This window comes from Neovison vison, chromosome 12, assembly GCF_020171115.1.
Source record: "Neovison vison isolate M4711 chromosome 12, ASM_NN_V1, whole genome shotgun sequence".
Taxonomy (NCBI): Eukaryota; Metazoa; Chordata; class Mammalia; order Carnivora; family Mustelidae; genus Neogale; species Neogale vison.
In genome coordinates, this window is record NC_058102.1 from 13,417,676 (window position 1) to 13,444,581 (window position 26,906).

General features: G+C 49.6%; 1 protein-coding gene across 2 annotated transcripts in view; it reads left to right on the top strand.

The window, feature by feature from the left end:
• Nucleotides 1–26,906, top strand: part of LARGE1 (LARGE xylosyl- and glucuronyltransferase 1) — a 533,441-nt gene that overhangs the window by 62,369 nt on the left and 444,166 nt on the right. Inside the window, exon 2 of one of the 2 annotated variants that reach the window (XM_044228337.1) lies at nt 20,554–20,733. The exons of the other annotated variant lie outside the window; for it this stretch is intronic. Within the exon in view, the coding sequence (XP_044084272.1) occupies nt 20,705–20,733 (29 nt within the window). The 5' untranslated portion in view covers nt 20,554–20,704. The remainder of the gene's footprint in view (nt 1–20,553; nt 20,734–26,906) is intronic. 2 annotated transcript variants of the gene reach the window in all.

Here is a 26,906-nt window from a genome sequence, read left to right on the forward strand (position 1 = left end):
GACTGTCTGGGCTCCCATTCTGCCTGTCTGGCCCAGGCCAGCCACAGGACACGGGACGTGTTATGTCATCTCTGTGGGCCTTTATGTTTCATCATGTGGAAAACTGAGATAACAAACCCTTCTCACACTGGAGGGATGTGAGCAAAATGGAAGGAGTTAATGTATTTGAAACTCTTAAGGCAGGGCCTGATGCATCATAAGTTACCAGCAGGTGCTACCCGTTCCATGGCCTGTAGTCCTCGTATGAGTCTATTCCAGGCTGCTGTGGAGTTCAGTCCTTGCCTGAAGCAGGGATCCTGTTACGGAGAAGTCACTGGTTCGCAAAACACATTTGCTTACGCATGCACCCAGGTGGTTGGGTATTCCGTGACACAGACCCGCCCGCGTGTGTCTCCTGGACCTGGTGTTGAGGACAAGGGGTTATTTTGATCAGCCTCCCGTCCTGGGGTGGCTCAGACGAAGGTGGGGCCTGAGGCTTGGGAGTGACGCCGCGGCGCTGCCCCTAGGCCGGATGTGGCACCGGGGCGTGGAGCTTAGATCCTGCTCCCCTTCATGTGGCTCCCATGGCAGAGCAGGTGTTTGCTGGAGGTGAGGCAGAGGGACCGAGTCCGAGTGAGTGAGGGATGGATGGAGCGAGGATGTGAACCCAGGTCCCTCTGCCTCAGAGTCCCTCTGTGATGGACCCGAGTCACTAGTAGAAGGCCAGTGCATGCAGAAAGAGAGCGCTGCAACAGAACACGGGCCAGCTCTGGGGAGGCGCTGGGATTTAAGGGCCCTGTGCCTGGCAGGGTGCTGGGGAGAGGGGGCCCCTTCGACTCCATATAGCTTCCAGAGGGGTTCCCGCTCCTCTGTGGCTGAAGCGGAACCCGGTCAGACTGGGGATGAGCTGCTGGCGTGGGGGCAGCTGGTAACAGGCACCTCTTTTCTTTTCCTTCATAAATTCTGGAGGCAATGGTTATTACTCCGAGTTATTTAGTGGCCCTTGGGAGGTAGGGACTGGAGCTACTGGCCAACAGCTCTGAATGCCTGCTTCTTAGTCTGCTGCCTCCTTGGGCCTGTGAGCCTGGTTTAAAAACCACGGAGCCATCACCCCGTGTGCGTCCTACACCGCACACACACCATGACCAGATGTAAGTACGTTTGCCGGGAGCAGTGTTGGGGTGACGGACACAGGCGTGGTGGGAGATTTTTGGTCAGTCTTTTCCTGAGAAGCACCCCCTTGTTTACATCCTGAACTTGCACAGCAGTTGCAGACAATAATATCACTGCCAGTAGAAAACAAACCAACAAACCAAAGACCCACGGGGGGCTTCACGCGATGTATGTTGCCAATTTAGTTTTGGTGGATTGGATCTCTGGCTTCTTTCCAGGGGGCTGTTGATTGACTATGGAGAGTGGCTGCCCTTTGCCGCCGTGAGATCCCTAATCGGGAGTGGAACAGGGACACTGATGGTTTTGGGGTCCTTCAGATCGTGCCCACAGAACAGGCTGTTCATTTTGTAAGCACCAGCTGGCGTTAGTGGGGGTGGCAGGAATTACTGGTTTGATCGTGGGTCAGGGGCTGTGGCTTGTACTTAGTCTCTTTGGGGGGAGGGAAAACTGATGGGTGAGTTGAGGCAGCAAGAGATGGGGTTGTGCTGGGTTTATTAAGCCGTTGTTTATAAAAGAAAACGGGACGTGGTAGGAAACAGGGCTTGCTTGGCTTTGCCTGGTTTATCATCTAAGGTGATTGGGAATTTTTAGCAGGCTTGGGTCAGTCACAGAGCACACCTGGGGGAGCCCTTGGACAAGCGAGCTGATGGTATTCAATACTCTGAGAAGATCAGTGGATTTCAGGGTGCCTGGCTGGTGCAGTCGGAAGAGCACGTGACCCTTGATCTCCAGGGCTTGAGCTCAAGCCCCACGTTGGGTATAGCAAGTATGAAAAGCACTAAGTGAAAACTTTTTAAAAGTCCAGTGGATTCATGAGTGTTGCTTAGTGATTGAGGGACTGTTTATCAGTCAACTTGGTTCTGGATCTGGACGAATGACAGAACTTAAACTTCAGTTGTTACAATGTAAAGTATTCCCAGTAGTGTCACCAAGTTAACTGTACCTTACTGAAGTCTGATTTTTAAAAAATGAATAATGTCCCATCTTTGAGCAGAAAGTTTCAGATCAACAACAGGGTGTAATCCACTCTGGGTAAAAAATAAAAAATAAATAAAAAATAAATAATAATAATAAATTACAAATAATATAAGATATAAATATATATTTTATATATAATATAGTATGTATTATATAATATAAAATATAGTAATTAAAAATAGAAATAAAAAAATTAAAAGTTAAAAAAAATCGCTTGGTGTGTTTGTCCATGGGTGATACATTTTGGAAGATCCACAAGAAGCCAGAAAACAATCCAGTATAGAGAGTCATATACTTAATGACTGCCAACAGCACAGAAAGACAACAACCAGATGTCCTGTGTCTCCTGATGGAGCTGGAATCTGGTTGGGACTCTTGATCCAACTCGGAAATCCGAAGTAGGAGAGGCACAGGCCCGTGTGGAACAACGGAGGGCCGTCATGAAAACCTAGGCAGCGGGAAACCCTCTAGAAAAACAGCCCAGTCCTTCAGCAGGTTAATTGTAAGGGGCAAAAACAGGGCAGCAAGTGGGACGTCAGATGCTATTAAGGAGCTAATATTTTTATTTTCTTAGTGTGGTAACGAAACGGAGGTCTAGATTCTCAAAACCTCTGTTTTTTAGACAAACAATGCTGAAATATTTTTGAGCAGATGGTGATGTATTTGGAGATACTTTTCAGAAAATCCGCAGGGGTGTGGGAATGGGTAGGGGAGAAGCAAAACGAGACTGGCCGTGACTTGGTACTTGTTGATCCCTCGGTCGCATGCGTGCAAGGATTCTCTCTAGTTTTGAATATTTGACATTTTCCATCATAAAAGTTTTCGATGAAGTAGTCAGTCATCAGAGTATTCTCTTTCTCCTCCACTCCGCGTGGAGAGGCATAGTAAGATCCACTGTAAGTAATATCCTGAAATGTTCCAACTTGGTATGACCTTAGATGAGCTAGTTTGCTGGCACTGTCCCCTGGGTTTCCGGGCGCTGGGGGAGGGGAGAGAGAGACTCAGTGGGTGCGGCTTCTCGGATCCCACAAACGCCCTTTGACCAAAGCTCTTCCCTTTGTATATTTTATATCTCGGAGTTTCCCCATGAGATTTCATTTGGAACAAAAAGACATTTTTGCTGCTTAAAAAAAGAACAGAGTTTGGAAATCACTCCCTAACATTCTAAATTAGGAAACTGAAGCCCTGGGAGGGAAGGTGATGTACCCAGGTTCACACCGAGGGCAGATGGCGTAGCCCCAGACCTCTTGTTAGATGTTCCTTGCACTATTCAGTCATGTTGCTGGTTATTCTTTAAGCTTCTTATGCTGGGTCCCCCAGGAGGATAGGTCACCTGCATTCTGGGTTCAGGTGCCTCCCCCCAACCCCCACAGTGGAAGCTGGGCTGAAGTGATTCTCTGTGTGCAGAGTGCTTGCTCCGGGCTCCGGCTCCAGGCTACCGGACTTGCTCTCTGCCTAAACTCCAGGCTGTCTGTCTGTGCCCGGGAGCCTTGCAGCAGGAGCAAGACATTGAATTTGGGAAATGAACAGTCTCGTTGGGACTCTACATGGGCTGAAAAGCCTGTATATTGAACACTTAATCTTATTTTTAATGCTTGTTTCATTTGCTGCTCATCTTTATTTGCCTTCAGTAAAACCTAGGAGCCTCACAGTGACGCAGGAGATACCCCATCCTTCAGGACCAGGTACATACCTGGAGCACAGCTAGAATGCAGGCCTGGAGGACTGTTTCTGTAAAGTGAGCCTCCCCCCCCATATCCAGCTATCCATCTAGGCAAAGAGCGGAATGGGTAAACTCGAAGTATTGGGGAGAGTTCTAGGAACAGATTGTTGGAGCTTGGAGATGCTTATAGTATCTCTGACTTTAATGTTAGGCCAGTGGCCCTGACACCTTTGTTAGTGCCCCCCCCCAAAAAAAAACCCTCTGCAAGATAAGGCTTAACTTCCATCAGGAACATTTTGATAGAAATTTGGCCAGATTAGGGTTGGGGAGAGGACCTGGGGTAGTGATGGGACATATGGGAGGGTGGTGGTAGTGACTTTGGGTGCATTGGAGTAGGCCCCCCCAAGTAAAACTCTTTGATCTACCTGTGATTTCACTCCACTACCCCTGCTTACCTTGAGCTCTCCTGTTTAGTCTCAAGGCTGTTTGGCGTTATGGAGTATACTTAGAGCCGAGCCTGGATCTGCCACCCGTCTGCTGGAGGCTTCATTAATAATTGCAGTTTTCAAGGCATGCCTACTGTATGCTCTGACTGTGGGTTATGGGGATGGCTAGGCTCTGCCTACTACATGCTCTAAAGTGCATAGTGTAATAAGCTAATGAAAAATAACACATAAGGGCTTAATTTTATTGAGTCTTTGCTCCTTACCAGGCACCATGTTAATGTTTACCTGCATTTGGTCGTTTAGTCCTTCAACAGCTATAACGGAGAGTTAACATGAGTAACCCCATTTAACAGAGGGGACACTGAGTTCAGAGAGGTCCTGTGGCTTGCCTGAGGTCCTAGAGCTCAGGGTAAGTGCTAGAAGCAGGACTTGACACTAGGCAGCTGTCTCCAGGGCACTCACTCTTACCAGCGTGCTCTCCTGCCTTCTGCCGTGGAGGGGACACTGCAGTGTGCAGAACACAGCCACCGAAGGGTACATAAGTGCAGAGGTGATGGAGAAGCAGAGGTGACCCACTCTCATGAGTGGGGAGGAGAGAGGTAAGTCAGGGAAGGCTTCAGGGAAGAGGTGAGACCTGGGATGGGTTTGGGGGAGGAGTTGGAGTCTACCCCGATGGGCCAGGAGTGGAATTCTGTACTGGAACCAGAGCAACAGACTGAGGCCCTGTTGGGAGACTGGCAGGTTGGCTTGTGCAGGGATAGAAAACGCAAGTGGAAGAGAGAGCAGTAGAGGGACATGCTGGAGAGATTCTCCAGGGCACTGTCTGTACTGCCCTCCAGTTCAGTAGTCACTAGCCACATGTAGCTACTTTAAATTAATTAAAATCAAATTAAATAAAAAATCCAATTCCTTCGACTTAAGAATCCCACGCAGCTAGTGGCTACCATACCGCCCCGCACAGATGTAGAACACTGCCATCATCGCAGAAGGTTCTGTTGGAGAGTGCTGGGCTAAATCATTTTCTTATTTGGCACACACCTGTCAGGCCCCACCTGGCGCGTCATCTGCACGTGTCAGGTGACAAAGAGTTTGTTTTGTTTTGATTTTGGTGGAAGAGCCTGTGTGGGAAGAGCCTGTGTGGGCCGCCTGGGCTCTCAGTGGAGGGTAGGGAGTTGGTGTTGCAGTTAGAGGAGAAGCCTCGGATAATTGCTGAAGATACAAATGTTGGTGACTTTGTTTTTAAGGCCCCGCTCAGATCAGTACATAAAGCTCCCAAGAAATATGTCATTTCCCCTCTAAGCCGGTAGAGCTACTAGTTTCATTAAAAAGGCAATGGCAAATCTATTTTTAATTTTATTTTTTATTAAAAAACACCCTACTGCTTGAGATTCTAATCTCTAACTGAATAATAGGTGTCATTTTAGAGTTGCAAATAGCCAGCAAAATAGTGTGCATCGAGAGTGCTTAATAAATAGGATTCAGGGCTTTACATTAGTGTAGGGACAAAAATAGGTCAAAAAGCTTTTCCTTTTTCCTTTTGAGTACAATGTTCTGACTTTCCAGATGGCGAGGAACCATTCAGAGCTATAAAGGGATTTTGATTTAGATAATGGTAACCTTGCTTAATTTCAGAAAATTTATGTTTTGTTAAAGGGGCTTGGCTTTCTTTGAAGCTCTCTGAGCAGTGGATCAATAGTTTTGAATGTTACTTGCGACCAAGAGATTTCTGTTTTGAGGGCTTTTTGTGATTTACTCCATGTGTTTTGAAACAGTTCACCACTATTTTTGGAGTATTTGCTTCCAGAAGATTTGTACTTGAGTCCTGATCGTGTCTAGTAGTAGAGCTGTGACTTTGGGTGAGTCAGGCAGTCTGTAGTGAGCACCTCTTGGTTTTCTAACTCAGTATTTATTCACCCTGCTTGGTGTTCCTCTGGAAATCTACTTTAGCCCATGAACTTTGGAGGAGATGATACTGTGCCTAACTTCAGGGTGTGACCTGTAATGCAAATCACCCCCTCATTGCAGTGATTTGGTGGGCACAATTAAGTGCCATGGGACTTCTGTAGGGACTGTCAAGACAAGTGCCTATGTTCTTGCCTTGCCACTGGCCTTGATGTTTAAAGGCAGTAGCTGTACACATCCTAGCCACATCCTACCTCACAGCTCTCTTTTCACTGCCTGGTGTCTGAGAATGAGGCCAGTGTGGATAAGAGCAGAGCTGAGAACCAGAGACAGACCAGGTCATCCCTTAGACCTAGAGCACACCTTACCTGAGGGCAGATCTACCCTTGGATCTACCCTTGGTAGACTTAGAAGCCACTACATTCTCTATTTTGTTTAGAATAGTTCTTCTATCACTTGCAACTGGGAAACCCCCCTTATAGTCTTTTACATGTGCATAAAGGAAAAAATATTGAAATGTTTGCTCATCCCCTAGGGTTGTTGTAAAGGTAAAGGAGGGTGATATATCCAGAAGCATTTTCAAAGGGTAAAATCATGTTCAGATATTAGATATTGGCAAGAAAAAAAAAGTGTTAGAATCTTTCAAGCCAAATTTTGACTTTGTTCTTTTTAGACAGGGAGCAACAATTACTTTAATGGATCAAAGCTGAAAGAAGAGATTATACCATATTGTAATAGTCTTAGTGTTTTCCCAGACTAAGTTGCCTTCCCAAAATTATTTTAAATGAATATATGTAAAAGCAGTTCTTAAGGACTGGGAGTAAGACTGCAAAAGGATTCTTTATTTTGAGGACCATTTTTGTTTTTCTGAACTAGGTCCTTTTTTAGTATATTAGTTTTCCTAAATTTTTAAGTGGGGCTATCCATTTTGAGAGGCACCTGTATAGTGCTGGGATAGCTGTTTTACATGTGATTGAACCAAGGACTTAAAAAAAAGTATATATATTTTGGGGGGAAGGGGCAGAGGAAGAGGGAAAGAGTCTTAATTAAGCAGACTTTGTGCTGAGCATGGAGCCCGATGGGGCTCAATCTCACCACCCTGAGATCAAGACCTGAGCTGAAACCAAGAGTCAGGTGCTCAGCTGACTGTGCCACTCAGGCACCCCATTAAATCAGATACTTTTTTTTTTAAACATTTTTTATTTATTTGACAGAGGGCACAAGTAGGCAGAGAGGCAGGCAGAGAGAGGGGGGGAAGCAGGCTCCCTCCTGAGCAGAGAGCCCGATGCGGGGCTCGATCCCAGAACCCTGGGATCATGACCTGAGCCGAAAGCAGAGGCTTAACCCACTGAGCCACCCAGGTGCCCCTAAATCAGATACTTTTATATTAAGTATGGGATAGGGTAGAATTCCAGACCTAGTCACTATGGATGTGGTTTTCACATTACACATTTTCCTCTTTTGGTTTGTATTCTCTCTTACCTTCTGCAGTTGGGCATTTTAGAGTCATGTTCTCTAATGATCTAGCCTATGGATCATGTAGTAATAATTTCATATTCCACAAGGGACTGGGATGAGCAGAATTTTTAAGTTCTAAACAGCAGAAAGGACATGGTTTATGGTTGGGTGGATGCGGGTGTGAGATCTGGAGCCCCCACTGCTGGGTCTGGGTGACTTTGTGTGAAAAAAGGAAGGCTTACCGTTCTCTGTGGTGGGTTTGTTGTGAGGATTGCAGGGGCTGATGTGTGTGAAAGCACCTCACACCTGGTAGGTAGTCAGTAATCACTTTTCTTATCTTCTTATTCATGTAGATGAGATATTTTCAGGCAGTGAGTCTAGCTCTAGGGAAATTAGGAATTTTATTAAAGAATCAGTTGGTCCCAGTAGCATTCATCTTTTAATTCTTTAGACTACTAAATAATCTTGTTCTCACCAGATGTTCTGTTTTTTGAGATCTGGGCACATTTAGGTAGAAAGAGGAGAGAATGTTCTCCATTCAGGCATGCTAAAATATATTTATTTGTCCATTCACTTACTCATTCAAATTATAATGGGAACTTTCTCTGCCAGGTGTTGAGGAAACATCTTTCACTGGTCCTAAGTCATTTCTTATCTTCCTGGTAGGTCTGTGGACTTTGGGGTTATTTCTGAAGCTGATACTTGGATAAAAGTAGAGTTTTCTGCCACAATTCCATGTTTGCTCACTCTCTTAGGACAGATTTTTCTGTCATGGGCGTAGTCCATTTCTCTCACTTTTTTCCTTCTCTTGATGTAAATGAAAATGTGGAGAGCTCTTGGCGGAAAGTGCGCAGGATAAATTATGCAGACAAAATCAGGAGACCCAGGCTCTGGGAAAAGTAACCAGGAGGTGGAGAGCTACCGGTAGAACTTTCAGCACTGGAGCTGTCCACCAGCCCGTGGGCTGTTTCCTGATGCAGGTGAAGATCCAGCAAAGATGGTGTTTCCTTCGAGGCCAAAGGACAATTTTTCAAAAACACTTTTTTTTTTTTTTTGAGATCTAGTGCCTCTGTGAGTTACTGCAGATTGAGTAGAGACGATTCCAGCGTCCATAGCCTCAGCTTAGAATATCAGGAGAACCTTGACGTTCAATCCGTGTGATAAGAGACAGCCATGGAGAGTGGTCTAGAGCAGAGATTAGCAAAGTACAGCCCACCACCTGAGCCCTTCAGATAAGAAGGACTTTTATTACATTTTTCAGTGATCAAAAAAAAAAAAAAAAGGAAAGAAAAAAGAAAAGAAAATACTGTTTCATGACGTGTGAAAATGGCATGGAATTTAAATGTCAGCGTCCACAAAGAAGTGGTTGTTGGTACACAACCACACCTGTTCCTTCACTGTTGTCTGTGGCTGCTTGCTGCCTCAAGACCAGAGTGGAGTGTTTGTTGAGGCCATATGGCCAGAGAGCCTAAAAGATTTACTGTCTGAACTTTTATGTAAATAGTGTGCTGATCCATACTCTCGAGTAGAGCTTCTGGACTCTTTTCACGCCGGAGCTTTGTAGAAGATCATGACGTTTGCTCAGCAGACTGTGATGCGTGGGAGGGACCCCGTGGGCTGCGGGAGGGAGGGGCAGCGGCTCAGCACACCTGCCATCCTTGATCCAAGGCCGCTCTGGCCAGAGGCTTCGACCCCACCTGTGACTGTTTCATAAGGACACCCTCCCATGGGCTTGCTTTTCTCTGTCTTCTTAAAGTTGCCTGGGGACTCAGATGTCTGCAGTCCTCTACATCATGTCTTGCCGAGCTCTGTACGATTTACAGATGCTTTTCACTTGTGCTTTCGTCTTTTTTTCTTTGTCCTCACGCCCTAGCTCTGCCTTTTGTAATCTGGTTGAATTAGCTCTTCTTGAAGGTTTGTTAAGGGCAGATATGAAAGTGTTGTTAAGAATTTCATAATGTTGGAGAAACGGTCTTCCCCTTACATATGGGGAACGGAGGGTATTACAGAGACTCTGCCCTCAATGTGACTATCCTGGGATCTGCCACAGCCCCAACACCTGCTGATAGAAATGGCCTCATGCTGTTGATGGGGCTGGCCTAGGGGTCTGTGCTCGTTGCTATAAGGGTGGGCAGCTGGCGAACTGGACATTCCACAGAGTCTGGGCAGCATTTTTTGTAGTGGGTTAGCGTAAGAACCTGAAACCTGGTGTGACTATGGTGATTAGCTAAGTGTATCTTTTAGAGAATCTTAACTAGAAATACAGAGCGAAGCAATTGCTGAGTAGCAGGAAAAGAAGCAGCCAGAGAAATTCATTCCACTGGCAAATAGTTACAGTGTTTCTGCTATGAATGAGGTACTCTTCTAGGGGTATGGAGAAGCAAAGTCCCTTCTTTCTTGGATATTATATTCCAGGGTAAGGGGATATAGAAAAAATGCTTTTTAAAGGAAGTGCTTACAGAGGCGCCTGGGTGGCTCCATTGGTTAATTGTCTGCCTTCGGCTCAGGTCATGATCCCAGGGTCCTGAGATTGAGCCCCACATCGGGCTCCCTGCTCGGTGGGGATCCTGCTTCTCCCTCTCCCCACTTGTGCTCCATCTCTCTCTCTCTCTCTCTCTCTCTCTCTCTCTCTCTCAAATAATAAATCTTAAGAAAAAGGTAAGTGCTATAAAGGAAATAATCCCGACCGATGGGCTAGAGAGTGGATGGCAAAAGGAAGGGGTTAGCTGTCAGGGAAGGACTCTCAGGGAAGGGACAGCTGAAGGCTGCGATTAAGTGGTTATGCCAAGATAGGACAGTAGGGCATTCTAGGCAGAGGGATCAGGAAGTACAAAGGTCCTGAGGTGCAAGACACTTGGCTTTGTTCAAAGCACAGAGAAAAGCCGTTGTGTTTGAGATGTAGCAGTGGGATATGAGGTTGGAGGAGACAGGGCCAGACCTTACAAACACATGGAGCCAGGGAATCAGCTCTCGACAGAGCTTGTGCTCCCCAAGTGGATGTCCCTTGTGCTGCCCGGCTTCTGGAAGCCAGTCCTATGTTGCTTGGTGGTACTACAGCTGCTGTTCCAGGGCTCGTGGGAGGGGCTGTCACCCTTTTTGTCCTTGCAGTGTTCACAGTGCATTGCCGTTATATGAGCTGGCCTCATTAAGTCTGTTTTTTCACAATCTGATCTGAATCACAGCTGGTACTTAACAGTATGCCAGACCTGTCTCCATACGTGGATTAACTCCCCCCCCCCCCAGTGTGGTAGATAACTATGATCATCCCCATTTTACAGATTGAGAACCTGAGTCATGGAGAGGTTAGGTTACTCGTCTGAAGTCACTAGCTAGAAAGTGGGAGGGCTGAAGTTTGAGCTCAGGTGGGTCGACTCTGAAGCTCGGACTTCTCCTTCCCCATCCTGCGCTGCGCCTTGAAACCCAGGAGTGCAGCCGAGGTACCTGGTGCTGGAGCCAGGCCTGGATGTAACTGGGTGGGAATAGAGGGAACGGAGGACTGTGGGTAGGTGTGGACAGGTGAGATTCAGCCTGGCGGGGGGGCTGGAAGAGCTGAGGTGGCAGGGCGTTCATGACATGCATGAGGCAGCAAATGGAAAGAACGATAAGACAGTGCTTGCCCTAGGTCCTATTGGCCGGGGGAGCCCTTCTGTTTTCCCAGGGGAACTGGGAATGGGGAGATAAACACTTAGTTGGCACCACTGTATGCCTGACATTTGTTAAGGTTTTTAACACCCCTGCCCCCCCGCAAAAGAAGACCCTGCAAGCAGTTGGCCTTGATCCCATTTCGCTGTTGAAGCACCATGTTCAGAGGGGTAGAGATCTCTGCCATCGTCACCTAGCAAGTAGGGCGCCAATCCACCTTTTGAACTATCTGACTCCACTGTCTCTCCACTCCATCACCCCTCCTCTGTCCCGCCTGCTTCCTGCTGGACAGAGGAGCAAGCTGCACTCTACATGGGTCATTGTTAACCCCTCCTGGCTGTGGATCCCTTTGGGGAGGCTGTTAAAATGTGGTCTCTTCTCCAGAAGTGCTCATTTGTGCACACTTGCACACACACAGTTCTGCGTGCCCATTGAAGGGCTTTGCTGCATCTCTTGAATGGGTCCAGAGCCCTGTTCCCCATCTCTCAAGGTCAGGCTGGACCTGACATAGCAGCACAGTTGGTGGGAGGTGGGGGGAAGAGGAACCAAGTGATTCCTGACTGCTGGCCTTAAGTGGAGCCAGTAAGCTGTTACCTGTCTTAGCTAAATAGCATCACTGAAGTGCCTAGTTATGTGTCGGCTCTGGGACCAAGAGCCCACATCCTTCATTTCATTTCAGCATTTCTAAAAACCCGTGTTAATGGTTTTTGTAGTTTCCTCTAATTTATTTATTTATCATAGCTTTTATTTATTTATTTATTTGAAAGAGAGCACGCGTAAGCAGGGGGGAGGGGCAGAAGGAGAGGGAGAAGCAGGCTCCCCACGGAGCAGGGAGCCTTATCTGCAGGGCTCCATCCCAGGAACCCATGATCATGACGTCAGTGGAAAGCAGATGCTTAACCGACGGAGCCATGCAGGCACCCTGATTTCCTCTATTTTGAAGATGATAGCAAAGAGCTTAGACTTCGAGGGATTGATCCACGCCGGGTGAGCTGCAGAGCCGGGATTCCAGCTACACTCTTGGTTTTCCTGAATTTCAAACTAGTCGGGCTGCAGTGAGTGCCAGCATGTTCTTAGCATGAATAAACAGTGCTCGTAGGTCCTGCCAGGTCCTCAAATGTCATTTCTCACCTGCCTCTGCTAGGCAGCTCAGATCCACGAGCCTGGGGAATGCTGTTGAATTTCTGGTTCCGTCTTGAATGCCATCGATGCATTAATTAATGTGGCAGGGAGAGCACCTGATGCTCCTGGAGGGCCACGGGGATGCGGAGTCCTCGCCGCCCGGGTTGCACACAGCGGTGTGGTTAATCTCCGCTGAGACAGCTCCGAGCTGTCCGGCAGGGGTGGGGTCGGGGGGGCTGACAATCATAGGGGGCTTGCACAGACTCGCCTGCCATTACAGACCCCAAAGTGCAGAATTGTAAATGAAAAAACACTTAAAGATGCCACATAGTGTGTAAATGCTTCTCCAGCGGTAAAATATTATACCCACATAAAACCCTTATAAACATGTAATAATAATTTACGCATAAGCACCAGCTATAAAGTGAAATGCAGCTCGATCCAGTTTTGCAAGAATTTTCCCTGGCGGAGAGTGCTAGCCATTGTGTGAATTCTCATCTGGGTGAAGAAAAACAAAATCCATTTCCCTGAGCAGAGTTACTCTTTGAAATAGCTCTGGCTTCAGACTTCAGAGGGAAAAATTATCCTGCGTAGGAAATGCTAACTGTATCATTTCTAAAGCTGTAGCTTTGTTGCCGAGGCACATGAACACCATAGAAACTTTTACTCAGGGCTTCTGACTTGCCCCTGCCTGATTTTCCCATTTACTTAAAGGAGAGTGAAATGAATGAGCTATGTTCTTTTTCCCCCAGCACTTTTCCTTTGAATATTCATTTTATGGTTCAGCTTTTTAAAAAGAAGACTTTAATTGTTTGGCTTCAATGTTCATCAGTGTTCATAAACGAGAGACTGGAATAAGAAAAAAAAAATTCTCATTTTCCCAGTGCTCTCCAGTTATTTCTGAAGGTAGATTATTTTCTATTTATTGGGTTGTGGTCATATGCTTCATGAAAGAAGGGACTTTTTGTGAGTGTAGTACCCTTAGCATCTTAAAGAGATCTCGGCCTGTAGTAGATCCTCCATTAATGTTTTGCTGTAAACGTCGGATCTGTTGGAAGGGCTGGAAGGAACTAGGCTTTATTCCCTTGAATCCCACTTGGCGGCAAAATCTGAGAGGTTCAGTGTTCTCATGGTACAATGACAGCAACTACACACCAAGACTGACCTCATGGGGTCAGGGGACCTGGGTGGCTCCGTCAGTTAAGCATCTGCCTTCAGCTCAGGTCATGATTCCAGCGTCCTGAGATCAAACCCCATATTGGGCTCCCTGCTCAGCAGGGTGTCTGTTTCTCTGTCTTCTCTGTCCCCTCTGCCTCTCCCCCAAGTTGTGGTCTCTTTTGCTATCTCTCAAATAAATAGAAACTTGTGGGGGGGGGGTAGACCGACCTCATAGGTGTATTAGGGCTATTGTTAACAAAGCACCTCAGACTGGTGGGCCTAAGCCATAGAAAGGCATTTCCTCCCGGTCGTGAGGGTTGGAGCGAGATCAAGGGGTCTCTATAGGGTTGCTTCTCCAGAGGCGCCTCCCGCTGGGCTTACAGTTGGCTATCTTCTCCCTGTGTCCTCACACCGTCTTGCCCTCAGTGTGCGTCTGTCCCAATCGCCTCTTCTCCTAAGGACACCAGTCATTGGACCACCCTAGAGATGTCCTGTCACCTTAATTACTTCTTTAAAGACCCCGTCTCCAAATATAGTCACAGTCTAAGGTCCCGGGAGGTGGAGTGGGTCTTTGAATTTGAGTGGGGGTAGGGCACGGGGGTGCGGGGACAGTTCAGCCCTGAACAGGGCGGTCATTGACTTGATCATAGCACTTTGTAATTGGTGAAGTGCCTTTCAGATGTTTAGCTGTTATGAGGAGCTTCAAATCTAATTGGGGCTCTAATATAATTAACAGTGTCAAAGTCCGTTCACCATACAGGAGGATATAGTCTAAGCTCCTTGGCGAGCATGGTGTTTTGGGGGTCCTGGGGGCGGATCTCATTTCACCTGCTCCGTGGGACATAGGGAGTTTACTAGCACGTGTCCTCCCATCGAGGGTGCAGGTGTGTCCTGGGACTTACTGAATCCTGTGGCCTGACGTTACCCACCTGGGGCTCAGACGTGCCATGGTCCCTGCAAGGCCCAGTCTGCTGAGGCCACTAACAGTGGCCTAATAATAGCACTTTCTGAGCACTTAGTGTCTGCTGGGCGCAGTTTGAAGTGGGCTCCTGGCCAGAGTTTTGAAGCAAGTGCAGCCCCAGGCTCCGTGCTCTCACCTGCTGTAGATTGCTTACCGGTGAGGGCGTTCTCCGGACACAGGTCACTAGGTGCTGAGCCTGGCAGCAGCTGGAACCCCTAGGTACAGTCTGGGTCTGCAGCTCATCTACCTGCTGCCTTCTGGGTAGACCCAGCCTGGTCCCATCCCTCTGGAGTTGCCACAGCCCAAAAACCCTTCCTGACTTTCATTCTGTGGCGTTCCAAAATACGGTCCAAGCCACAGCTCCTGGGAAGCTTGGGGGCTCTGGCTCGGGGTCCTGGCTCCCTCGGGCACTGACCCCATTTTTGGTTAAGGCTTGAGTTTGTCTCGGTCCCTCTGATGGTGTTTTTGGTTGCTGGACCCCCATCTCAGGTGTGTTCTGATCTATTTTGTGCTTAGGTGGGAGCTCTTGGATCCTGTCAGGCTTGGGCGTTGCTGTCTGTGCTTAGATCTGATCCATGCCTGAGGGCAGAAGATGGCTGGGTGTCTCCAGTGCCTTCCAGATCCCCAGAGGGGGCTCCCCAGTAGTCTGGTTGTTATAGTAGGTACTGGGACTCACGGTGCTTCAACAGGGAAGGTGCAGTATTATGGGGACCTGGAAAAAGGGCCATTAACTAGAGGCTTTCAGGGAAGGCATTTGGTGCTAGAATCTTGAAAACAAGTTTGGAGTTAGCTAGAAAGAAAGGAGGGAGGGCCTTCTGGTCAGTGGGAGCTGCAGGAACAGGTGAGGGACTTTAGAGATGCGTGAAGGAGAGCACTGTTCAAACCTGTTAGTACACTGCCCAGCTGCCTGAAATTTGGAAAGGTGAAGTGAGTGCTGGGGGTTGACTCCCCGGCCAGGTGGGGAGTGGCTTTGTGTGCAAGCCAAGCAGCTCGAATGTTCTCTTCTTCCGGCGGCTCAGGTCTGTGTGTGCGCGCGCGCGTGTGTGTGTGTGTGTGTGTGTGAGAGAGAGAGAGAGAGAGAGAGTGTGTGTTGTGAGGACTCCGTCCTATAGGTCCAACTTTTCCACAGTGCTGTGCCTGTGCCTGCATGAAAGGGGTCACTGGACTTGACTTTGAAGGGCTTGGACCAGAAGGGCTGGATGTGAAGCCACTGAGGAGACAGGCAAACGTCCCGTGTGAGTTCTCGTTCAGTCATCTTTTAAAAACCGGAAAGTACTTTTCCAACAGCTGGTTCCAGTAAGTTCTTGTGAGCCCGGAGAGTGCTCCTGTGGGCCACCCGAGGCCCCCGGGCTGCCATTTCCCCTCCCCCACACCCATCACTGCAGTCGGCAGCTTTTCATCCCTCCAGATCCCCTGTCTCCTCGTCCGCAGGTGTGCTCCTGGAGGAGTGGGAAAGGAGGACCAGAGGAGGCAGTGCTCACACACCCCAAGCAGGTTGTAAAAGGCTGCATTGCCTGGAGCTCTTCTTCCAGGGACTTTCTTGTCACTCCTTTGTGTAGCCCCAGAGTCTCTGCTAACGCGGCAGTAGGATCAGCACACTAGCACCACTGCCATCACCACAGTCATCATTACCTTCAGCATCCCCGTTACCAGCACCACCATCCCCATCAACACTGTCGTCATAACCACCACCATCCCGATGGCCACCCTTACCACCGGCACCACCGTTACGATCACCGTTACCACCCGCCCCCACCAGCATTAGCACCATCATTAACATCACCACCATTATCACAACCACCATTACCACCCGTGTCCCCGTAACCATGACCACCACCAACCCCATTACCATTACCACGACCATCGTTACCACCATTACTACCACCACCATTACCACTACCAGCACCACGACCGTTACCGCTGTCCTCATTGCCACCACTGTTACCATTACCATCCTTAGCACCAGCACCAGCACCAGCACCGTCATCCCCAGTACCTCCACCATCCCCAGCACCGTCATCCCCAGTACCTCCACCATCCCCAGCACCGTCATCCCCAGTACCTCCACCATCCCCAGCACCGTCATCCCCAGTACCTCCACCATCACCAGCACTAGCGCCACCAGTACCTCCACCATCACCAGCACCGTCATCCCCAGTACCTTCACCGTCCCCAGCACCGTCATCCCCAGTACCTCCACCATCACCAGCACCAGCGCCACCAGTACCTTCATCATCACCAGCACCGTCATCCCCAGTACCTTCACCGTCCCCAGCACCGTCATCCCCAGTACCTCCACCATCACCAGCACTAGCGCCACCAGTACCTCCACCGTCCCCAGCACCGTCATCCCCAGTACCTCCACCATCACCAGCACCAGCGCCACCAGTACCTCCACCATCACCAGCACCATCATCCCCAGTACCTCCATCAGCACCAGCACCAGCGCCACGAGTACCTCCACCATCCCCAGCACCGTCATCCCCAGTACCTCCACCATCACCAGCACCAGCGCCACCAGTACCTCCACCATCCCCAGCACCGTCATCCCCAGTACCTCCACCATCACCAGCACTAGCGCCACCAGTACCTCCACCGTCCCCAGCACCGTCATCCCCAGTACCTCCACCGTCCCCAGCACCGTCATCCCCAGTACCTCCACCGTCCCCAGCACGTCATCCCCAGTACCTCCACCGTCCCCAGCACCGTCATCCCCAGTACCTCCACCGTCCCCAGCACCGTCATCCCCAGTACCTCCACCATCACCAGCACCGTCATCCCCAGTACCTCCACCGTCCCCAGCACCGTCATCCCCAGTACCTCCACCGTCCCCAGCACCGTCATCCCCAGTACCTCCACCGTCCCCAGCACCGTCATCCCCAGTACCTCCACCGTCCCCAGCACCGTCATCCCCAGTACCTCCACCGTCCCCAGCACCGTCATCCCCAGTACCTCCACTGTCCCCAGCACCGTCATCCCCAGTACCTCCACCGTCCCCAGCACGTCATCCCCAGTACCTCCACCGTCCCCAGCACCGTCATCCCCAGTACCTCCACCATCACCAGCACCAGCGCCACCAGTACCTCCACCATCACGACCAGCATCATCACCAGCACCACCGTCACCAGCACCGTCACCACCAGCACGCTTCATCCTCACCTTCATCGTCTTCACCTTCTCTAGCCTCTGCAGTCCTTGCACGCGCCTGTACTTGATCTTTATGCTTGATGTAATGGAATTCGTCTAATTTTCAGCATGACCCCAGTGGTTAATCGCTTGTTGCCGTCTTCATTTTTGCCTTCGAGGACACCAAGGCGTGGGGAGGGTAACTAAGTTGGCCAGGACCACGCGGCTGATGCGTGGCAGAGGTGGGGTTCCAACGGGCTGTCTGGCCCCGGGTGTGAGCCTGGGCTGCCTCTCGTGGAGGCAGCGTGTCCACGGGAGTTTCTTCCCCTGTGTGCCGGGGAGGAGGTGTGGTGGAATGCCGCCGGCCCCCTCTGCGTTGGCATCTGCACGGTGCTGCTTCCCTCTGTCCTCCGGAGCTCCCCGAAGTTTTATGTTCGAATCAAGCGTGCTCAGCACTGGCTCGTGGAAATGGAAGAGGCAGCACAACCTTGTTCTGTAAACTTCAGAGACGGAGCGTCCATTGAAGACAGAGTGGCCGTGGGTCCCAGGCCTCGAGGGTGGGAGCACGCACTGTCATTCTAATCAGTGAGCTGAAAGCATGGTTGGCATCTAGCCCGAAGGGCCTGGTTGACTGATGGCTGGATGGTATGTTACACCTGTCAATGGGCCGCCGTTCCTCACATCCCCACTGCCCTGATCTCGCCCAGGCGCTTCTGCTTGCACTTTCTCCATCTCGTCCCTTCCTGGGACAGGTCACCCATCCTCTCTCAAGCAGGGACCTTGCCAGCCTCCTGCCTCCACACCCAGGGAAGGTTGGTTTCTTCTCAAGACATCTGCAAGCTCTGCGGCTCGGAAGGGGTTAAGGCCAGCCAGGCTGCCTCTTGGGAACCTGTCCCCCCAGATCACTGTTGGTTTTAATCTTCATTATCTTGAATGACAATGCTGTCAGCACCCAGGAGGGGTCCTTGAACAGCCAGATGGTGGCTGGATTTTTCTGCCAGTCATCAGTTTTCCTCTGATTGCAGCGCAGGTGCAGGGAGGAGCATTTTCTCAGCGCTCTTCAGGTTTCCACTGCTCAAGTCGATTCCTCCAGGGGCCCGTAAAGGGAGTGTGAAGGCTGGGCATGTTCCAGAGAGGTCAGGCAGTGGACTCGTAGATAGTTAGTGGTGTCAACTCTATGCGGGTAGAAATTCTTTAAAATATATTTACTGAGCACCTACTATGGGCCAGGAGTTACAGTAGGCACTGGAGACACAGGGAAGAGCAAAGCCAAGCCCCTGGTCCAGTGGATCTTTTAGTAAACACACATGCATCGTCTGTGTTTAGTGCAGGAGGTTCTGAGAAGGGAAGACAAAAGCAAGATAGAGCACCACGGGTCAGGGTGATAGGACCATGACACGGGAAGGGATGTTCTCTTGAAAAAGAGGTTTTCAAGAGCCTCTTCAAGAAGGTAGCAAATAATCATAGTTCTGAGTGAGGTGAGGAAACAAGCCACCTAGATTAGCCAGGGAAGAGTATTTCAGAGAGAGGGAACGGCAAGTAGAAGGGCTGTGAGCAAGGAGTGATTAGCAAGGAGACTCTGGTGGCTGAGGGGCGGGTGTCCGGAAGTACCCACCAGTTTTTCTTTCCTTTTCCCTTCTTTCCTTTCTTCCTTTCTTTCCCCTTTTAATCTTTCATACCTTTCAGTATGGCCAAACGAGTATTTGCATCCCTGTCAGTCAGATGAGCCATTTCTCTTTCTTTGGGGAGAGGAAGAAAAGCGTTGGTATAAGGGAGTGAAGTGGCAGATGTATTTTTCTCTTCTGTCTGCACCAAGTTTAAAAAGATGGTTTTCAAGTAGAAATGCTAGAGCACAGTTTAGGAAGCAGAAGTCTGAAGATGGGAGACATTTGTAACCTACCTTGGTCTGCGTTCTCCCTTTTTCCTTTCCGTATTGCTCGGATAAATGCTGACCCTCATCCTGGATAAAGGAATTCTCTCTCTCATTCTAGCATGATTACATTTTCTCATGAATTCGTTTCCTTCAGTGATCCTTTACTAAGGTCGCTGTTGTTGCCAGGTGCTATTTTAGGGACTGGGAATTCAGAGGCAAGTGTGATCCTTTGGGGGCATCCTCTGGGATAGGGGGCGCTGGCTTTGAAGTCACCCCCAGAGTTGTCATTAATTTATTTCACTTATTTATTTATAAATTTATTTAAATTATTTCCATTAATTTATGGCTGCCTCCTCAGCTTACCTCAGTGTCACCTCTCCCTGCTCCCCTTTTCCACCACTTTCTGCAGAGGGCTCTCTGACTCTGGAGAGTGGTCCCTCATCGAGTAGATAGATAGCCCTTTCTTGCTCAGCCCAGCCTCCTTCTGCACCCCCCTTCATCACCAGGCTGCAAAGAGCCGTGGGCAAGGCTTTCACATTCTTCAGCAGGGCCATCAGAATCTGGCATCTGACCCCCGGCTGTCGTCCGTGCCATCAGGGAGCTGGTGGTTAGGTCACACCCTGCTTCCGTCCTCACCCTTCCCGAACTGGGATGCTCATTCATCCCATCGACCACCTCCTGCTGCCCGAGGCCCCCCTCGGGGCACTTTCTGGACGAGGACTCCCATCCAGGTGCCTCAGCCGACACCCCCCTTCCTGCTCTTCTGCCATCAGTTACCTCTGACTTCTGCAGCTTCTTCTTATTCATGAATTTGCCCCCTTAGCGGCTGGCGTGTGGGTACGTTTTCCCACCCGTTCTGTTGGCAGCTTTGAGCTTAGTATGTCAAATACCGAATCCTTTACCTTCGCTCCTCCTTAAGGCTCCCCCTGTCTGCTCCCACCTTCTGTGACCGTAGCGCCTTTGTCTGTCACGTGACTTCTTCGCATCTGCCCGAACCCTAGGAAGCCTCTCAACCTGTCGCTGAGACCCACCCCTTTTGCTCCTTTCTTACACCTTCTCTCCCCTCTTCTAGCCCTCACCACCCGGGTCCTCCGGAGAACAGTGGCCCCCAGACCAGCAGCTTCTGCACATCCTTGGGCCTGCCTTACCCCCGACGTACAGAATTGAGCCTCTGGTGTGTAAGGCTGAGAAATCCATGTTTTAACACTGTCCAGGTGATCCTAATGCTTCCAGAAGCTGGAGAACCCCGGAGGTAGGTCACTGAAAAAGCTTCCTTCCTCGTCTCCCAGACGCGCTCGTCTGGGCTCCTGTTGCCGTGCACCACGGTACCTGCCTTCTCTTCCTCAAGAGCAGCCCAGTCAGATCCCTGTGGTCACCCAGCTCCCTCCTCCTGCGTTGGCCATGGGGGACGGGCCTGAGGTCACACTGTCCAGGCATGGACCCACACCAGAACTCGTGAACTCTGTATTTCTGGTCTGCTGGGTTAACTCAGAAGTTGCTTTTTTTGGTAAATCATATCCTTTTGTGGAGATGTGGCTCCTTTTCTGCAGCAGATGTGCTAAAAATGTATGCACGGAGGATTTTTTGTGGGGAGCGAGAGGAGGGCAATAGAATATTCTTTTCAGTGAAGTCGTTTAAATGCCCGGGGAGAAGCTGTGGATTGAAGTGGCTTTTGTTTGCTTGGCTGTATCTTCTGGGTAATTCGAGGTCAGTAACTTTCACCCCTGGCCTCTGTTCAGTTGGAGGAGGCTGGGAGGTGCTGATTTCCAGGGCTACTCCAGCTTGGGTAGATCCTAGGTTTGTGACTCTTATGGTAAAATGTTTCTTGCTTTTCTTAAAATTAGGCAAGAAGAGAACTGAGGTAGGCTGAAAAATGTCTTCCAGGGATATGAAGTCTTAATCCCCGGAACCTGTAAATATTACTCTATTTGAAAATCAGGAAAGACCCTTCTCAGGTGTGATTAAGCAAAAGGCTCTCAGGATAAGGAGATAATCCTGGATCATCGGGATGTGCCCTAAATGCAGTCACTTGCATGCTTCTAAGACTGAGACAGAGGGAGATTGTCTCCACACAGGAGGGGGAAGGCGATGTGACCCCCCAAGGGAGAGATTGGAGGCATGAAACCACAAGTCAGAAGCTGGGAGAGGCAAGGAGCGAACTTCTAGTCCTCTGGAGGGAGCACAGCCTCTGGTCCCCTCAATTTTTGGGCTTCTGGCCTCCAGAGCTCCAAGTTCTGTTGTTGTAAGGCACCAAGCTTGTGTTAGAGAGAAACAGGGAATTTTACCACAATTTAAAAAACCACTTTAAAAAAAAAAAAAGAAATGAACGTGGCTGTGTTGAAATGTGTTCTGGTGGCAGATCTGTCTGTCCTTGGCACTCAGGTTTCTAGGTGTGGGACCAGCGGCATGGGCGGCCTCAGCACTGCCCCTCCCCAGCTCTGCTCTGATGATCTCCTAAGCTTCCCGCTCTGCTCTCCTCCTCCTGAGTGGCAGTTTGTGTCTTGCCGTCCTGGCCGCTGCCTCCCATCTCGATGCTCTCCCACATCCACACCTGCTGTTTTGTTCTCACTAATTGCAGCTGGGGAGCGGAGCGGCTTCCAGTCCCAGTTGGAGTCGACTTTGATGGGTGGCAGGGGCCAGCCAGGTGGGCTTTGTTTCCCTGTCTCTGTCACCGTCCCATATTTGGGGATTTGATAAATATCCCGATGCTGACATGAAGAGTGGCTTCTCGAACGTTCCTTTCTGAGGTTTTTGTTTTAGAGTGGCATGGGCTTTTGGGACCCCTCCCCAGCTCTCTGTAGGAAAGGCCAGTGTCCTCTGCAGAGGGGACCTGGGGAATTGTCTCGGGTGGTTGGTCATGAAGTCGCTCGTTTATTGGCCAGTTACTAGAATCACAAATCAGAGCATTTTAAGACCAGTTCCTGGAGAGGATGTAACCCTTTTTCATCTTGTACATGAGAAAACTCAGGCCCAAAGTGTTGCCTCTGGGCTGGGTGATAATACCAATAACATGAGACTTACTCCATGTTGCCCACCTGTCTCCATGCCTCTCTCCCCCTCTCCACCCACAAACTGTGCTAAAGTGCGTTGGTGGGCAGTAGCTGTCATTGTATATAATTTTATAAACAGCTGCCGTTTACTGAAGCCATATTGGGTGCGAGGCACTGCTATTAGCACTTTTCCTATATTTGTCCATTTCATTATCATTAAAACAAGGGGTAGGTGCTATTATTAGTAGGGAGTATCTAGGCTTTATAATTAGTCAGACCTTTAAATTCTGGGACCATCATTTGCTAGTTTAATGTAAACCTCATATAGAAAATGGGGGTAGTTGTGCCTCCGGCCTTACAGATGAAAGGAATAAGCAGAGGAACAGATAAATTACAGACTCAGAAAAATACATGTAATTAAGGGATATCAGTCAATCAGATATTCACAAAATCCAGGGACCTGTGTGTTTCATCGAGCCTGTGACATGAGCCTTTTGGTTCATTCATTTTCCCATCTGGAAAATGAGGATAGCAATGTCTTGAAGTGAGTGACCGACGCCTTCCCCACCCCCACCCCCACCCCCACCCCCCCCCCCCGCCCCCGCCATGTGGCAGCAGTTTCTGTTTGCTCTTGAGGTACTTGAAGGGCAAACGAGGAGTGCATCGTCATTCAGCTGTGGGGTGCTTTGGGGTGACTGTTAAGTCCTGTTCTAAGATCTGCCCTTTGAACAGGACAGCCAGCGTGAAGTACAGATGACTCAGTTTGAATGAAGCTGTGTTGACCCCAGAGGGCAGCAGAAAGAGCTCTCTCCACCATCGGCCCCAGCCAGAAAATTCCTCACTGTCTACTGGGAAGGCACAATGGACAGAAGGAGCCGTTGGCTGGGTGCAGTTGCATCTGTCCACGGTCACGCTGTCTGTGGGCATGAGTCACGGGCTCTGTCCTCAGATGTGGAGGGCAAGGACAGGGAACAGCATGTCATTGGACCTATCTGATGGGATGAGTGGAACTGTGTTTTAGAAGGATAGTTGAGCCCAATTCTCTTTTCCATTAGAAGCTCTGTGTCAACTTGGGCAAACTCCACTAATTATATTTTCCAGCTTAGAGGAGTATGGATAGTGACCTCTGCTCTGTACCAGGCACTGTAGTAGGTTCTGGGAAGGCAGAAAGGAGTCAGTTTCTGCCCTTGGGCAGTTTCTAGCTCCCAGGAGATCTAGGCAAGGAAGCGGTGACATCAAGTGCACATTCGGGCTAGGGCTGTATTTACACACACACAGACATGCGGCCAAGCCTCGTGTCATGGTCTGAGTATAAGCTCACGAATGTTTCTCCTTGGAAGGCCTCTTGGCAGATGACTCATGATCTTGTTTTCTTTTTAAATATATCATTTATATTCATCAGGATGGATTAGGTGATGCTGTTTATTTGAACAATCCCTCAATCTCCGGGGTGTAACTAATAAGGATTTATTTCTTACTCATATAACGCGTTCGTCTGCGGTTGGTATGTGTGTCTGTGGAGAGCGTCTGCTCCGTGAGACTCATACTCTGGGACCCAGGCAGGTCCCATTCTCCGAAATGTCCTAGCTCACCGAGGCTGGATGAAGTTGGTACCCCGGGAATCACGTTCAGGCTCTCACCAGGCTTTTGCTTATAGTCGGTTGGGCAAAGGCAGACACACGGTCACCATTCACTTCCGGGAACTGGGGAAGATCAGGTCTGCCCGGGACTGGGAGGAGACGAGCTAGACGATTCCCGACAGCCTTAGGTTATTCTGACCAACTTCATGTTTGAATTCCTAAATTAGAGGATAGAACAAAACAGTGCATTGAAAGGGGAGCTTGAGAAGGCGGCCGGAAGCATGAAAAGGAGTGACAGCCTGACTTCTAGGAAAAGGACGGGAAGGTCATGTCTACAGCTGTAAGGTCAGGCAGATCCGTAGCATAGAGCTGATGGCCTGGGCACCTTTGTGGCTCCCGAGGAAACACACAGTGTGTAGTACAACTTCGTGCCACACGGTGCCTTGGCCAGGCATCCAGCCACGCTTGGGGATATGTGAATAACTGGGATCGTTAAGAAAAACTTAGAATATATTTATTATATTGGTTATAAGACCAGACAAGTACCTTTTCATTTAGTTTAACCTAAATGTAACAAAAACAGTAAGCCTTTTGTGACCCACAAAAGACACTTAAGGGCCCCTGGATGGTTCTGACTCTTGCTTTCAGCTCAGGTCACGGTCTCAGGGTCAGGAGGTTGAGAATCCTGTCGGGCTTCATGCTCAGCATGGAGTCTGCCTGAGATTCTCTCCCTTTCCCTCTGCTCCCTACCGCCCCTCGCCCCGCCGCTTTCTCTCTCTTTCAGAATGAATAGGATCTTTTTTAAAAAGTCACTTAAGTGGAACTTGGGTAAATTGAGGCATTGCTCTTTATAGTTTCCCATTTCTTCATGGGTAGTTTGTAAGCTCTTGATCATTCGGGCAGACTCTAGTCTATCTCCCTTGTTCTTTTTAATTTTTTCCCCCTTGTTTATCATGCTTATGATTGTTGAGAATTTACAGTAATGTACTGACAGTGGAGCTACTGTGCTGTAAGTACGTATGGACGCACATGGACGCACACCTTTCTATTAGGAGAAATACGGGCTTCAGGCAGGTCATTGGTTGGGGTCAGAGAGGACCAGGACATTATTTTGAAATGGCCTTACCGGCGTCCCCACTCTGTTCTCTTTCACAGCACGCTCTTCGACATCCTTTATACAGGTGGCTGGGAACAAAGCTCCTTAACTATCTTTGGCTCGCTTTCCTGGAGATCCGCCGTAGCTAATCAGTCAAACAAACATTTACCAAGCATGGTTTATATCCCCCAAGGCATGGTGGAAAAAGAAAGAGAAGTGTAAGGTCTGGCCCCCACACTCTAGGAGTTTACGGTGTGGAGATGGGAAGAGAAATCAGTATTTGCCCGCCACGTGCCACACACTGTTCCGGGCTCATATCTGCGAGGTTTTCTACCATAGGCTGAAGCTCTGTCATGCTTCCGTAGTACGTGGCAGCATTTGCATGTGAAGCCAGGGTTCTCTTTAAGTCTACTCTGCCTGGGGCGCCTGGGGTTGAGTCAGTGATGCCTTTGGCTCAGGTCATGATCCCAGGGTCTTGGGATCAAGCCCCGCCTTGGGTTCCATGCTCAGTGGGGAGTCTGCTTCTTTCTCTGCTTCTCCCCCTCTCTTGTTCTCTCTCTCTCTCTCTCTCTCTCTCTCTCTCAAATAAATATATAAAATCTTAAAGACCGGTCTGCCCTTGCTAGGGTACCTGCCAGCTACCACCGATCATTCAGAGATCCCTAAAGCAGAGTGGGGTCTCAGGAGGGCACAGAGTTTTGTTCTCTTCAACACTTACGTTCCCGGTGGGGACACGGGAGCCTGGCTTCGGTGAGTGATGAGTAAGGGAGTGAGCAGTCTCGCGCTGCGAAACTGACAAGAAGTTCATCAAGTCAGCGCTGGCACCGGGAGTTTGCAACCCCGGCCACCGACCCCGACGAGGGTGCCTCCCTCCCAGGTAGTTCATGAGAAGCGCTGAGGACGCTCAGCAGGGGTGTGACCCTGTGTGACTGGGTTTCAGCCAGCATGCACGTCTCACCCCGCGGCAGGAGAAGGACAGGAAGGAGCAAGAACCTTGGGAGTGAGGTAGCAAGACCGCCAGGATGCTGTAATAGCAAGAGAGGCTGCATGCGGGTGCCTGGGTCGGTGGGGGTGGACCAGGAGGGAGACCTGATTGAGCAGAAGACACTCCTGTTTCAGACAGGACAAGACTGTGGGCTTTGGAGTCAAGCCTCCGAGTTCTCTATTATTAGCTTTTTGACCTTGGACAGAATACTTCACACACACACACACACACACCCCCGAGCCATAGATTCCTGCAATATGGGACTCGAAACTGTACCTCCCCTGTAAGGATTTAATAAGGATGAAACGAAGTCATGCACATCATGCATTTCCAGTATGACCGGCAGGTGCCGGCTGTGGATAATTACTAATAACCAGTAGTTAATAACTGATAAAGAAGATGGATAAAATAAAGCTTACCGTAGTGGGGGAATTGGTGTATTTGTTTTGTAGTTTTATGGTTTTATGAACACCAATACGGTGTGCCCAGATGCCGTGCAGCCTGGCGTCGGGATTGGCGTTGGGGCTGCTCTTTGCACCGTGGGTTTGGCACAGCCACCGTGAGCCGTCTCTGCACTGCGATGTGTGGCCCATCAAGCTCCTTGACGTTGTGGACTAAGAGTTTGCGGGAGCCGCTGGGCAGCACGTGCCTTGTTTCCTTGTTGCTCCCATAACCGATGCTGGGCATCAGGATCGGGCCCTTGCGTCTTCTGTGCACCCTGCCATCTGTGCTTCTAGGTTTCTGCCGGTTGGGCTTTTTTTTTTTTTTTTTTTT